The 13,797-nt window shown below is 42.0% G+C and overlaps 1 protein-coding gene across 2 annotated transcripts in view; it reads right to left on the reverse strand.

Annotated features, from left to right (window-relative positions):
- Positions 1-13,797, reverse strand: part of PTPRT (protein tyrosine phosphatase receptor type T) — a 454,289-nt gene that overhangs the window by 2,993 nt on the left and 437,499 nt on the right. For both annotated transcript variants that reach the window (XM_037402826.1, XM_037402825.1), the window contains 6 exons: positions 13,208-13,343; positions 12,017-12,166; positions 8,857-9,030; positions 5,172-5,303; positions 1,746-1,871; positions 94-257 (listed from right to left, as the gene is read on the reverse strand). In XM_037402826.1, the coding sequence (XP_037258723.1) occupies positions 94-257; positions 1,746-1,871; positions 5,172-5,303; positions 8,857-9,030; positions 12,017-12,166; positions 13,208-13,343 (882 nt within the window). The remainder of the gene's footprint in view (positions 1-93; positions 258-1,745; positions 1,872-5,171; positions 5,304-8,856; positions 9,031-12,016; positions 12,167-13,207; positions 13,344-13,797) is intronic.

Raw genomic sequence — 13,797 nt, forward strand, 5'->3', positions numbered from 1 at the left:
CCCCGAAGCCTGGCAAACCACCAAATCTCCAGATCCATAATAAGCGCTCTTCAGACAGCAGTTTGCGAGGTTACGTTTTTCAGCACTACTTACAGGCAGTGGACCACAGTCCGTCCGTCTCTCCCATCGTACTGTTCCTGCCACTTCTCCAACCTTCTGACCACCTTCAGGAGGGAACGTTTGGAGGGAGGGGTGTCCCTGTATGCTGGCCAGCCAATGTACTGAAGGTGCTGAACTATGCGATATCCGTCCTGAGGCTAAAACAAAGAGTATTTTCAAGATGTTAAATAGAAGGGGGTGGGGTGGGGCAGGAAACAGAGAGAGAGGGTAAAGCAAGGGGCACTGGCTGGATGGCATCTGCCCCTCTGGATTTGATATCATCGACGTTAACACCCTCCACTCTGAACACTGGATACAGTGGAGAAACAAGGACTTTCCAGTAATCTGGATAAAAATTATGACTTCAGATATTAAAGAACTAGACAGAAACTAGGTGCAAGGATCCATTGGTTTTTTTGTTTTTTTGGTTTTGTTTTGTTTTTTGGTTGTTTTTTTCTTTTTTTCCCAGTAGAGAATAAACTCTCATCAAACTGTGCGAAGAGATCAAACAGATCAATTATGTCTTTCCAGGTTGCCTGGGATCAAACAGATCAATTATGTCTTTCCTGGCTGCCTGGGCTGGAGATTAGTTGTGCTATAAGAACTAAAGGCAAGGAAGTTTCTCCAAAAAAAACCCCAGTTAAGGATTCCCATTAAGATTTTAGCAGAGGCCGTTGGTGTTGAACATAGATGGCTGCAGGGAGCTGCGTGTTCACAGCATCCACCCTGTCAGCTGCGGGCCAGTTTCATCCTGAGAGTCACAAAGCCTTAGTCTTAGCAGCAACACGGCCTCAAGGCTGTCCCTGCTTCAGAGGCAGCTGGCCTGGGATAGAGGAAGGTGAATACCTAACTGATTTATCAGTTTGTGCAGTTGGACCACAAGGTTCACTTTGCAATGCCACGACCGACTTGCTGCACAAGCTCTGACCACACAGAGAGTAGTGTGTTAAACAGCCTGGAAATGTGACTTGTGGCATCTGCTCCCATTTCTGATTAGAAAAAATGCAAAAGGAACAAAAAAGGAGACACAATCAACCTGGGAAACAACTAACAAGAGAAGAATCCTTTGCTGAAACCCTTTCCCGCAGCCATGAAATTGCATTGCCAGGGTCCAGTGTGCAGATAAACTTTGTTTATATAATTTTAGATATCCTTGGGCTGAGGGGTATAGACCAAGAGCTGCTTATAGAAATGGCAGTTGCTTATTTATAGGAAAAACAGTGGCAATTGGGAATCCCAGTCTAGCCAGTAAACGTTGCATCTGTCTTCAGAGAGACTGCATAGTAGCTGACAGATGGACAGCTGCTGACACTATCCCAGTATATTTCCTATGATACTGATGATTTTATATTGGCTAGTAAGTGATTAATTGTTCTTAAATATACATAGAAAAATGCTTTCCATTAAAATACAGATTTCCAGCTCCTATCATCCACTTTCTAATTTCAGCCATGAGTCTTTTACCAATACAGACTGATGCAATTAAATGTTAGTTAAAGGAAGTAGCTACTAAATTCTGCCATGGAATTTTGTCCCTAGGTGAGAGATACAGCATCTCAAAACTGTAAGTCTTGGTTCTGCCTCTTCCTCGTGCCACAGTATATTTTTAAGAATGAACAGGGAATCGGGTATTTCACTGATCTTACCCGGGCCATGTTGCAGATCCGGAATATCCGGTTGATGATATCTTCATCAATGTCCGCTGAAACAAACTCTACTTGAATGGGGCCATAACAACAGGACGTCTTCTCCGGCCAATACTGCATGCAGAGCTGGAGAAAATACCAAAAGAAACAGAAAGCACCTTAACTATTAACAGGGAAATACATGTTCGGTTTTCTTTCCTTTTGAATTTATAACTAGCCCCAAACCCATCACCAATCTTGCATTACATTTATTTGCTCAGACAAGACCCCCTTCTAGCTCAGTAGATTTTTTTTTATATCGCTTGGGTTTGTGTTTGTGTGTGTGTGTGTGTTTTTGTGTGTGTGTGTGCGTGCGTGTGCGTGTGAGAGAGAGAACACAGTTTGTAACTGATTCATTCCGGGGTCTGAAGGTACAGAAAAGGTGGTTGACAAATGAAGCTTCTGTAGGGGTACAGATTGAAAATGGGCATTAAAAGATTAGTGTCTGTAGGTAAATTTCATAGGAACCACCGAGGTTTGATGTTAATGAGGGAACAGTACATGCAGCAAGAAAATTAATCTTAATTCAAGCAAAATGGAACTTCTTTTTTTCTGTAAGATGAACTTTTTTAGCTTTCCAATTCCACCAGCGAGCAGAGGAGGGAGAATGAGTTTGCTCTGAGAGCAACAAGAACAACTCCAGTTTCAGGGTGAACCACCCCTGAATCTGTGAAGTTTGTGAAGCAGGTTGGAAGTCTTTTTTCTTATGCTGATATTACTGAATTGAAAGTGCAAAAAAAAAAATCCCATCCACACAAATTACAATCTTAAGTATTTCAATTCCATCTGGAAATAGATCATGGCGAGAAAATATTTTGCATGAGATCTCATTAGCAGTTTCTGCTGAGATTGTATTTCTTTCTGGGTTTTTTCTTCCTATTTTCAAGTGTAATTTTTTAAGTTTTGAAACACCCAGATGCTTATTTGAACTTGATCTCAAGGTTTTCAAGTTCAATCATTGCCAGTAATAACGTCAAGTGTGTGCATGCTACTGCATTAATTCTGCATTCCTGTTATTCCTTTGATCATATGGGATTGAAATTGGGTGGGATATTCGTGCAATCTTATGCATCTTTGCCCTTGTTAGTTTTTCAAGATTAAGCAAGCCAGCCAAGACCACATAAGCAACTCCTCCTTTGAAGGTTGTCTTTACTCTTCATTCAGACTTTCAAGCAGCCTACAGATCTCCTCTCAAAGCATCTGCCCAATAGGCAAGGAGATTTGAGCTGAGCAAGTACTTTAGGAAACAGGTGTACTGGAAAGAAGAAAAAGATTAAACCTTTCCTTAATATTGAAAATCTGCTTTTCATAAAGCAGGTCTGTGAATGGCCACCTATCCAGATATATATGTATATACCATGCTTAAAACAGTCTGTCATGTTCTCTGACCTCCAAATGGTTTTATTTGTACCTTTTCCCTGCATAGTGGATTAAAGGTTCACTTACCTATCCATTTTAGCTCTTTTCCTCTCTACAGATCAGGCACAGCTTTTATATAAGCAATTTTTGTGTTTGCGTTCTGCTCGTGGAGATGAGTAACGCACCCTGCTCATGCACTCAAATACAGTATCTGCAGGCAACTGTACACCAACAGTTTCATAGTGCTCAGGGTAACAGCGCTTGGATTAGGCAATGATGAACAGCTAGATAATTACAACATTGCCACAGAATGGCAGTGCAAGTGCAACATCATTAAGTTTCCTTTTCAGAAATCTCACTTTCACAACTGATCTGCTTAAGGGTGGGAAGGCTCTGAAGAGGGATCTGGACAGGCTGCCCATGGTAGTGGTTGAGTCACCACCCCCAGAGGTATCTAAAAGACATGTAGATGTGGCACTTAGGGACATGGTTTAGTGGGATTTGGCAGTGTTAGGTTTACAGTTGGACTTGATGACCTTAAGGGTCTTTTCCAACCTAAATGATTCTACAATATCAAACTGTCACACCTTGCCTTGAAAGCTCATAAGGTACGATCTTTAAAATCATCCTTAACTTCCAGTGCTAGCTGGATGTTTTTGGCATTGGCTGCAGACTTGAGCTGGTGACATCATGCTAAAGTAACTGTCAAAGTGACTTTATGCGTTGCCAAATCTCCCTTTCCATGCCTACAGACTCATAAAAACAAAATTTTGCTAGGAAAAAACCCAAAGCAGGGAAAGTCTAGTGCAGAAAGATAGTCACAAGAATAGCACTGGCTGAGGCTGATAGGTTTGTGTTTTCCAAGAACGAAGTGTAAGGAAGTGTGTCACTACCAGAAAAAGCAGTGCTTTTCTTTAAAGCATCAGAAAAAAAGGAAAAGATTATCTTTGCCTCTGGAGTCAATGCCAAGCTGCAGAATCAGGGAGGGAGAGCTGGACAGAAGGCAGCAAATGCACAGCACCTTGCACGGCGGTGGGACTCTGCAGGGTACCAAGAGTGCCCACTGCTAAGCCCAGCTCTTACTGGGGCTGGAAACTAAATCCCATGGAGTTCACCCTGCAAAGAGATCTTCTCAAGGAACAAGGTGATTGGTTTCTGCATTACTATCAAAGAAAGAGACCAATAATCTCGCCGCCTTCAAGTGTGGTAAGATTTTGAAGACAGAGAAGAGGCAAATGAAAAATTAATCCATGAAGTGCCAACTACTTGAGGGTTCCTCTCCTCTTGTTTAACAAGTGCTGTAATGGGTGAATTAGCCATGCCAAATGTACTCTTCACGTAAATTGCATGATTATGCCTTTTTGAAAGCTGTTATCTTCTGCCACTCATCAGCAAGGTGGCTGGAAATGCTAGTACAGGAGGAACTGAACGGCTGCTCCCCTGGAAAGCTCAACTCCTGAAAATAATGGTGCGTTCAGTAGCCAAGAAACCAACTTACATATGATACTAGAATGAAAAAAAACCAAACCAAACCAAAACACAGCACAACATGTTTCCCCAGAACCTGTGCAAACCACACTTCTCGGTGTTACAGAATTGCATCGGAGAGCTCAAGAAGATCCTTTGAATGATTTCAGCACCTCTTGTGGTTTTATTCTGGAAATCCCAAGTGAACAGACAAGCATGAAGCATGCTGGGGCTGTGGTACAAAACATTCTTCCAAACGAAAGACAGACAAATATACAAGAGGAAAGAAATTGGGTTTGGGAGGAAAATTCAGGCCCACAAACACAACATATTTAGATATCCCTGTTAAATGCATTAAGAATTAGCTGCCTTAGAAGGAGCCAAGCATGTAGACTTACTCTTTATTGTACGTCAAAACGTTACCTATTACTTTCCAGTTCCCCTTCATTTATTTATTGGGGTGGGGATGAGGCCCACAAGAAAATGGCAGCAGAAACACTCTTAAAACCATCTGGATTTGAGAAGAAAGTTACATGACAGAAACGATGAAAAATCACTGACCTGTGCTGCATCCATCTCATTCAGCATCACGACAGAGGAGCAGTTATAATCAAACACCAGCCTCCAGAAGTCTGCTATGGTGTTGGGCAAAGGGTGTTGGGTTACAATAAAGGCAGCAGGTTGCTTGTGGCTCTAACAAAAGAATAAGATTAGTTAAAAAAAAAATCAATCAACTTTTATTCAAACGAATATTATACCCAGGAGGCTATGGCTAGGCAATCTGAGCCATTTAACCAGATTATACAAATCACATATCCTTCTCCTTGTTATCGCTCTGCAATGAATGAATGTCTCATAATGGGATTCTTTTGCTCCCAATGAAGACATTTCATTAAAGAAGTGTCACAAGAGCAGAGATTACCCAAATCAATTATTTATATTTTGAGACTCAGCAAATAATACTAATTCTACTATTACTACTACTACTACTATCAGTAATATTAATAATTGGAAAGAAAACAGCTGGAAGCAAATGCTATCCTTTTTGTTGCAATGGACTCTAGGAAGTACAGAAGGATTACCCCTCCCGTCTCCTGTTGCTCCCTGGTGATGTAGTGCTGCAGAGGTGGCACATTTGGATCCCAGCCATCCTTTAAGAGCTTGTGGGGCAATATCCAGAGCCTGTGACACTGTGACATTTAATTTCTGATGCTATTCTTTCACCCCAAAAAAGCCCTCTGACCTCAATCTCCCTAACCACGAAGGGGAGGAACTGTGCTCCTAGCCTCTGCGGGGCTGTGTTAATGAATGTTTGCGAGGGACTTTGAGATGAAAGGGTACAAACTCAAAACTTTATCGCTTTCCAACCATGGCAGGCAGTGCCTAGATGAGCCTGCAAACTGCATGGTCCTTTGTGCTGTGCATCTGTGAAGCAGGCTTGAATCAAAAGGCACAACATTTCTGAGTAAAAAAAGCCAAACAAAAAAAACAACCAAAAAACCCCCAAACAGATGAAGATTTTAGACTTAAAGAAATAAATAAAACCCGACAGCATTAAGACAGTCATTGTGGGGGTTTGACTTTTCTCCTCCATATGAGTCAGAGGTGGGTGGCAGTGCTGAGCAAACCGTGCTGGGAGTGGGAGAAGGTGCTGTGCACGCTTTGCACCAGCCTGCAGGGCAGCTCTGCTGTGCTTCTGTGTGTGCAAGTATGAGAAGAGTGATGGGACATGAAGTAGAGAGAAGGAAAAGGAAACGATTTATTGGAAAATGTTCAGTCTGGAATGGATTTTCTTCTTTCTCCCTACTCTGTATTTCAAACCTAGGAGCACCAGCACGGGTCAAAAGCTATGTTGTACCAGGCCAATGGTGGCAAGAGAGTGGCAAATACAACGATGACTCTTATCTCTTAATTAGAGTTAAGAACATCATAATGTTTCTCTGCTTTTTCATTGTGCACCAATATAGCACATTGCATAATTTGGCTAAACTGTTGGCTGAAGGTAAGACATGTTTGTGGGTCTTGCCGTTAAGAGAAAAAAGAAAAATTCCCCAAGTGTTTTCTTTGCTACAGGTGAGGAACCAGGTTCACTGTCCTACTTCAAAGGGATGGTGACATGGAGTTAATTACTCATGTAAGAGAACATGTGTAGGAACTTGGGAGAATGACGACAAGAGGGACATGACATGGACTCATGCCTTTCTCCAAGCCCCATGCCTTAACTACAAACCTATTGCCACTTCTGTACGGATTGACTCAGAGAAGTGGCTAAAGTCTCTTTGCTTAAGGACCATGTTCAACTGATTTAGGGGAAGGTGAGGGATGGTATTTCTCCTTTCTTCTCAACAAACCATTTTGCAGATGCAAACATGGCTTTCCAGTGATTCTCATAGAAAAGCTCTACTTGAAGGAGACAGAGGTCACAGAGAGGAAACAACAGAGGTCTTGAAATCTCCTGAGGAGAGTTCCTCCCCTCCAGGGGCAACAGTAGCCCTTTTGCTGTATTCCCAAAAACTAACTCAAGGCAGAAGAGGCTGGGTTTTAATGTTTTGCAGTCATCAGACTGGGACAGTCTCCAGGACAGTTTTAGCTAGCAGCCCAGACCGAGGGCTTCACCCCCTGAGGGAAGGTTCAAATGGCATTCTGGATCTAAGGTTGATTTTGGTGGACACAGTCCAGAGCAGCCTGCCAGATTGCCCTTCTGCAATCCATGCTTCCAAACCCAGCTGTAACCCATGCCAGGCATGCCACCACCCCTGCCTGCTCTAGTGCTTCTGCCATCATAGCTTTCATGTAACACAGAGAGCCAACTGCAAGTCAAAAAAGGTTTGGGGAGAAGTTTTTTAGAAAAGAGGTGAACATGAGAAATCTGTAAATAAAACGATCAGCACTGGGACTGCATTGTCAAGTGTTCCCCAACACATGAAAGAACTAATGGTAGTTCAAGTCAACATGGGATGGATGAGTCCGTGCTTAGTACAAGAATGCAGACATGAAGCTACTAGAAAAGACAAAGAATTTGCAAGGACTGTCTTCAAGAGGGATGCCGATGAAAACGTGGGGTTTTGGCTCTTCCCCTCTGATTTTATTTTATTTTTTTACCTTCCCCAAAAGATACCTCCATGGAAGGATAAAGGAGAGCCAGGAACATCATAGTGACTGAATTACAATGATGGGTGAAAAAACCCTTTGCACAAAAAATTTTGATTAGCAGGAATTTTGGGGGGAAACACCATTATATTAGCAAAGTGATTTGAGGTAATGAGGGCTGAAATGTGCAAACACATTCCCAGTCCCTAAGAAACCAGATAAGACTAGATTGTGCTTCTGCAGATTTGCCAAAGCACAAAACACACTTTGAAGAAAAATAAAGTTTCCTTAGGCATATTTGCAGGAAAACATCACAATCTTTCTGAAAAAAAAAAAAAAAAGTAGTAAAATTAATTCTATGACCATTTGACTTAACCTCTTAAATGCAGTAGTAACACTCTTTACCAAAGATTGAAAGAAGCCAAAATTAAAAAAGACCAACCCCAACACAAAAAATAGTGACATTTCACCCTGGATCATATTTACCCATACTCCAACTGCAGTAATTAGTGGCTTTAAAGACGTCTCTGTCCAAAGGCAGTAAGGCACCACAGCAAAAAGAAACCATCAACATAATTCACCCTACACAAATGACCTGTGCTGTGAGATCCTAGCCTATAAACACAGCAAGGGAAAATGCCTTCAGACAGGCTTACATCAGCTTAACTCATGTCCTTCAGCCTTAAAGTATTTTGCACATCTGATCCCTGTACTCCTTAACCACAGAAGCTCAAATCAATCACTCGCTCCACACTTAAGTTATTCTTTTCAGAAAGCTGACCTGGCAAACATTTCTACATTTCTCTTCCAATATATATGGCAACCAATGTACAGGAGGAGTTGTCACAGCACTTCTTTGTCTGTCTGCCTTTCTACGATAAAACCTCAGGCTGCATGCTCATGAACTTCTTTGCCAAAAATGTTGCACCGCTGTGAGGCAGAACCACAACAGCAGTGTGCTAATCACAGCCTAGGTGCTGCATTCCTGTGAGGGAAAGAAAATTCATGTGCCTTTGTCCAGGTTGGAAATGTCAGACACAGAAACTACAGGTAAAACACTTTTTTGCTTTGGGTCCCTTTTTCCCAGAAAAGTATCCTGAGAATGAACGAACTCCATGCAGACTAGGAGCAGTGAGGACGGGACAGTGCTGCTTACGTCCATGAGTGCAGCATTGATGTAGTTACTCGATTCACCATCCACAGAGATGAGGAAAGGCAGGCACCGGTCCAAGGGCAACACATCCATGCAGCGGTTCTTGTCGTGGTTCCTTGGCAGAAGACCAATGCTGCAATCTTCTGGCCGAACACGTGGTGTCACAATATTGAGAGTCTGTGAAGCAGGGAGGGAAAAAGGGAAAGAAAGACAGAAGCAGGTTGAGTATCTTTGAATGTACTTCCACATGAAGGATGCCGTCTGCACACTACCTTTATTTTAAAGCTACTTAAACTAGTAGATCTCTGGGATCCCAGAGAAAGAAAAAAGAAGGAGCACTGAGGAGCTTGTTGCCGTTATAATACCTTGTGTTTTGCACATCGTCCCAAGGTGCTCTTCTGAAAACAGTGAGCTCCAGCAAAAATTGAGGGCACTATGCACCTTGCAACAATTTCCAGCTCTTAAAAGACTATGGCAGTTAGGTAACATTTCTGTTCTTTCCTAGAGGTTAGAAATAGCTGTCACAGGTACAAGTTGCAGCTTTGACCTGGTCATGGAGTGAAACCTCCTTGTGCTTCTACCATCCCTAGGGTGAAAGCACGTATCCTTCTTGCTCTTCAAATGGATCCTGTGCAGAAGTACCCTGAGTATCGACCTGGCTCGCCCAGAAGGTCAGGCTGAGTTCAAATCCTCCGGTGATTCCTCAGTCAAACTATTGATTTATCTTAACAGTAAAACCCTAAGATAACATGTTTGGTTTTGGTTTTGGTTTTTTTTTTTTGTTTGGTTGGTTTTATTTATTTATTTTTTTAACAGGAAAGACTATTTGTTTCATATGTTATTTAGATTGCTATTTTCCTTTGGAGTGACACATAGGATGCTTCATTTACATAGTCATACCTTATCTCTGAGGTCTTTCTGTCAGGTTTTACCATTATCTGCCTTTCCCACAGCTTGACAAACTGTATGTCTTTAAACCTAATTTTCTTTCGTATTATCTATTGCGGAGGTCTTCTTACAAACCAGTCCAGGTTGGTCAGCAGGGATTAAAAATAGCAAATCAAAGGGGACACATCTTAACACTGTCCTTAAGTTGTGGTAGATCAGTGGCTCTGATGTCATCCTTCTTTCCCTCGTTAAGTGTCTTCCTGAGCAAAGCCTGTGCAGCCAAACAGTGACCTCCTCTGCAGCCATCGGAGCAACACTAAATATTTATGGGTCAAGAATTCTTACCAAGCGCTTGACTTCTGCCACAGAAAGGTTATGAATGGGAAAAAGAGGAGGATCAAACAATTCAAGATAAAGGAATGAGTCAAAGTATAAAATCTGACATAATATAGTTGCTCTAAATTATGCAGGTTCTATATAACAGTCCCTTTGTCTAGAGATGGAAAGCAGCTGGTTCGGCTGGGGAAGCAACACAAAATCTCAGATCTCTGAGATAATTAAGCAGGTGACTTGTTAGTCATTTACTCCTGTCTATTCTATGCCATCCCCCTCTCTCCCTTGTCTCTGTACTTACTCAGTGGAAAAAAACTCTCTAGAATGAACTTTTGCATGTTCACACAACATGTAGTGCATGAGAAATACACCCAACCTTACATGAGGGCCAGTGGGATCTAAATAACACAAATTGCACCAGCAGATTTATAGTTAGATCAACCGGTTCATAAAAGATTGTAGCAAAAGATATCATCTTTTGCATTACATCCAGACAATTAGGACTGAAGAATGCTCTGAGCCAAAATCCTGTAAAAATAGATTCTACAGCTAGACAGAGAATGAACCTCTTATGCAAAGTACAGCGGAGCATTTCCGTCCCACAGGAGTTGCCAGCCCCTGGCAGCTCAAAAGAACAAGCACACAGGCGACAAATCTCATCTCATCTCATGACAAAATAAGCCCAGCAAGCAGTGACTTGGTTTTTTTAATAGCATTACAGCATTTGATGAAGTTAGGCTTTGGCTCTTTCATGCCAAGCATCCAGAACCAGAAACACTTTTACAGATCTGATATCACTTGATAAAACCAGATCTTTTTTTAATTGAACTGTCATCAGTTGGGATCCACATTCTTTATCTCACTATACCAACCCTGATGATTCCCTGTAAGGTTTCAGAAAAAAAACACACGTTCTCCCTTTGCACAGAGAGGGAGGAAAAGAGGCATCCGACTCCAACCGGCTCCAGAAAGACATTATCTTACTGCAAAAGATGCTTTGCTGGGAAAGGAGGTGGGCATTTCCTACAATTAAAGGAATCACCACCTTTTTATTGCTGACAAAGAAGAATGGAGTCTTAACAAACAGCAGAGGTTGGTCTCTCTTTCCCGTCAAACTCACCTTGCCCCATATTTCCCCACAATATTATGTTTTTTTCTGTACATAGGTGTTGGCTGAAAATCCTAAAGGGATTTACACATAAATGGGAAATAAGACTGGAAACTTTAGTTCAGCGTTCTGCAGGGTGAGTCCTCTGCAGTGCACAAGATACAACATCACGGGACTCATGGCTTTGTACCCCAAGCCCATTTATTAGGCAGGGATAAGCAACGACGATAGCAAAAGGTGGAGAGGTTCCCATTTCATTACTTGTTCCAGGCAAACTGCACTGCAGCAGTATTTTGCTTGTGTATTTGCTGTATGTCATTTCAGTTCTCATCACCATGTAGCTGGCAAAACATCTGTAGTGAACCGAGGGATTCAGTTCATTGAAAATTAGTAGTAGTGAAAGTAATGCTCGCCGAGCTCACATCCTCCTTTGTATGGAAGGACATCAGCAAGTTGATTGTCAAGACTCAGAAGCAGCATATGAACCACAAGAACGGATAATAAGGGACCTTAAGGCATAAATGTTTCTGCATAAATTACAGAAGAAAATAAACAACAAGATATTTGTTGAAATGAGAAGTACGACACTATGTATGAAAATTAGTACCCTCGCTCTACTGAAGGGGAATGTTTTTCCTTGCTGAGGGCTGAAAAATCCATCCTCAAAACCAAATCTCTGCTCTATCCAGTAGCAAAACAATAAAAATCAGCTGAAATCAGACCTTGGCTCAGTGTCCTCCTTCTCTGCTCTGTTGGATATTGTAAAATGACACACAGAAATTATTTAAACACTTTTAATACGGCAACTGCAATGATTGAGACATATGAAATTACCTGAAACTCATCTTTTATCTGGCTGGAATTCGTCTGTGGATCTAGTCTGCTGATATTGTAATATATGGATCTAAACTCACAAACTGGAATGGCCGTGTTGCCACAGAGACATGCCTCCAAAATGGCATCATGGACAAATACATACTGCTCCTGCACAGGGGAGGAGATAAAGATATTAAAACCATATTTTCAATACAGATCATGAATACAGATCATGAAATATCACAGGATTTTTTTGGTTTTTGGGTTTGGTTTTTTTATTTTTTTTTTCTTAAAGCATGCTCAATATGCATATTTGGCTCTGTTTCATGTGGAGACAAATTACAGTGTGCTATGTGACAGCTTTGTGAGCATATTTCATCCATCACTGAATGTGAGGTCTCATGTATTCATGTCAAATTTACAAGTAAAATGGGAAGTCACCACTCTCAGGAACACTGAGACAAGATGGGGGTGGACCAAGGAGGAAATCAGGGTGTGAAGTTTTTCTGTTCACAATCACGAGGCGGCGGTCAGGAACGGATTGCGCTTTGGACCTGTGATAACGCCAGAGAAACAACTGCGCTAACGTGTCTGCTCCATCTGTCTTTTCAAAACCTCTGGACTCTTGGTATCCCGGGTAAAGCTCGTTCCCTGAACTGAATAGGAGAAGTCCAACAAAGTTAAAAACGCTTCTCTGTTGCAGCCTATTGTCCTGTCCCTCAGGAGGGGAAGGCGTTGAAGCACACGCATACAACCTGTGCAGCAGAGTAACGTTCCACAGCAGTTTGCGCAGCTGCTAGACGCTACGTGATGGAGCAGCTTGCTTAATCAGCACCCAGAGCTTGATTCAAGGATGTTTCATTTGTTTAGCTTGCAATTGATATAAAGTAGGTGCTATTGAAGTCTGCAGTATACCTATGAATGAGTCATGAGAGGATTCAGGACCTAGCTTTTTTCTACTGTGAGAACGAAATTAATCAACAATGCTAAGAGAAAAACTTCAAGGCTTGCTCTTCTGTCTTGCAGGCCCTGAGTAGCTGCCAGTGAATGTGATTTGGTGCACATCTGGACATGTTTAGCTACAAAAAGTTCTGTATAATCACATCACAGAGCAAGCAAGTTTTGACTTAATGAATTGCTGGGCTCCTGTTGAGCAGAGAAGCTGACAGAAAAGCAGCACCTTGTCAGAGGAGACCTGCTGGCACCTACCTCCGTCTGTACCAAATTGACCCTTTGGGATCGCAGCTCTCGCACGCAGTTAAATATATCCACCACACCTTCATTCTCTGCCATGTCAAGCATGATGTCGATGGCAATAAAGCACCCTGTTCTCCCAGCCCCAGCGCTAAGAAAAAAAAAAAAAAAAAAGAAAAAAGAAAAAAACATGAGGGTCTGCATGATCAAGGGACCGTAGAGAGGCAGGGCTCTATGGCGGAGAAAAGAACTCTTATCACAGACACATCTGTCTTCTCTTGGAAGCTGCTTCCCTCTTCCTATTGGGATGATTCTTGTGTGTAGCTAAATTAGCTTAGGATTTCAGAGAATGAGGTGAAACAATCTTTCCTGAAAGGGGAATGGACCCAGGGAGCAGGAAAAAAAAAAATTGTGTTCTTATCAACAAAAAAAAATCCTCCATGAAAATAACCTTCATGATTGTACAGGTTGTTTCACCTGCACACTTCTCATCACACGGGATGTGGGAGAGCAGCCTCCAGGCTGCAAATAGACACAATTCCAGAAATTTTCTGCCATGGGACTCTTTAAAAGGCATGCACATGTTTACTCAAGTGGCCATGATG

Source organism: Falco rusticolus, chromosome 10 (genome assembly GCF_015220075.1).
Source record: "Falco rusticolus isolate bFalRus1 chromosome 10, bFalRus1.pri, whole genome shotgun sequence".
In the NCBI taxonomy this organism is placed as follows: Eukaryota; Metazoa; Chordata; class Aves; order Falconiformes; family Falconidae; genus Falco; species Falco rusticolus.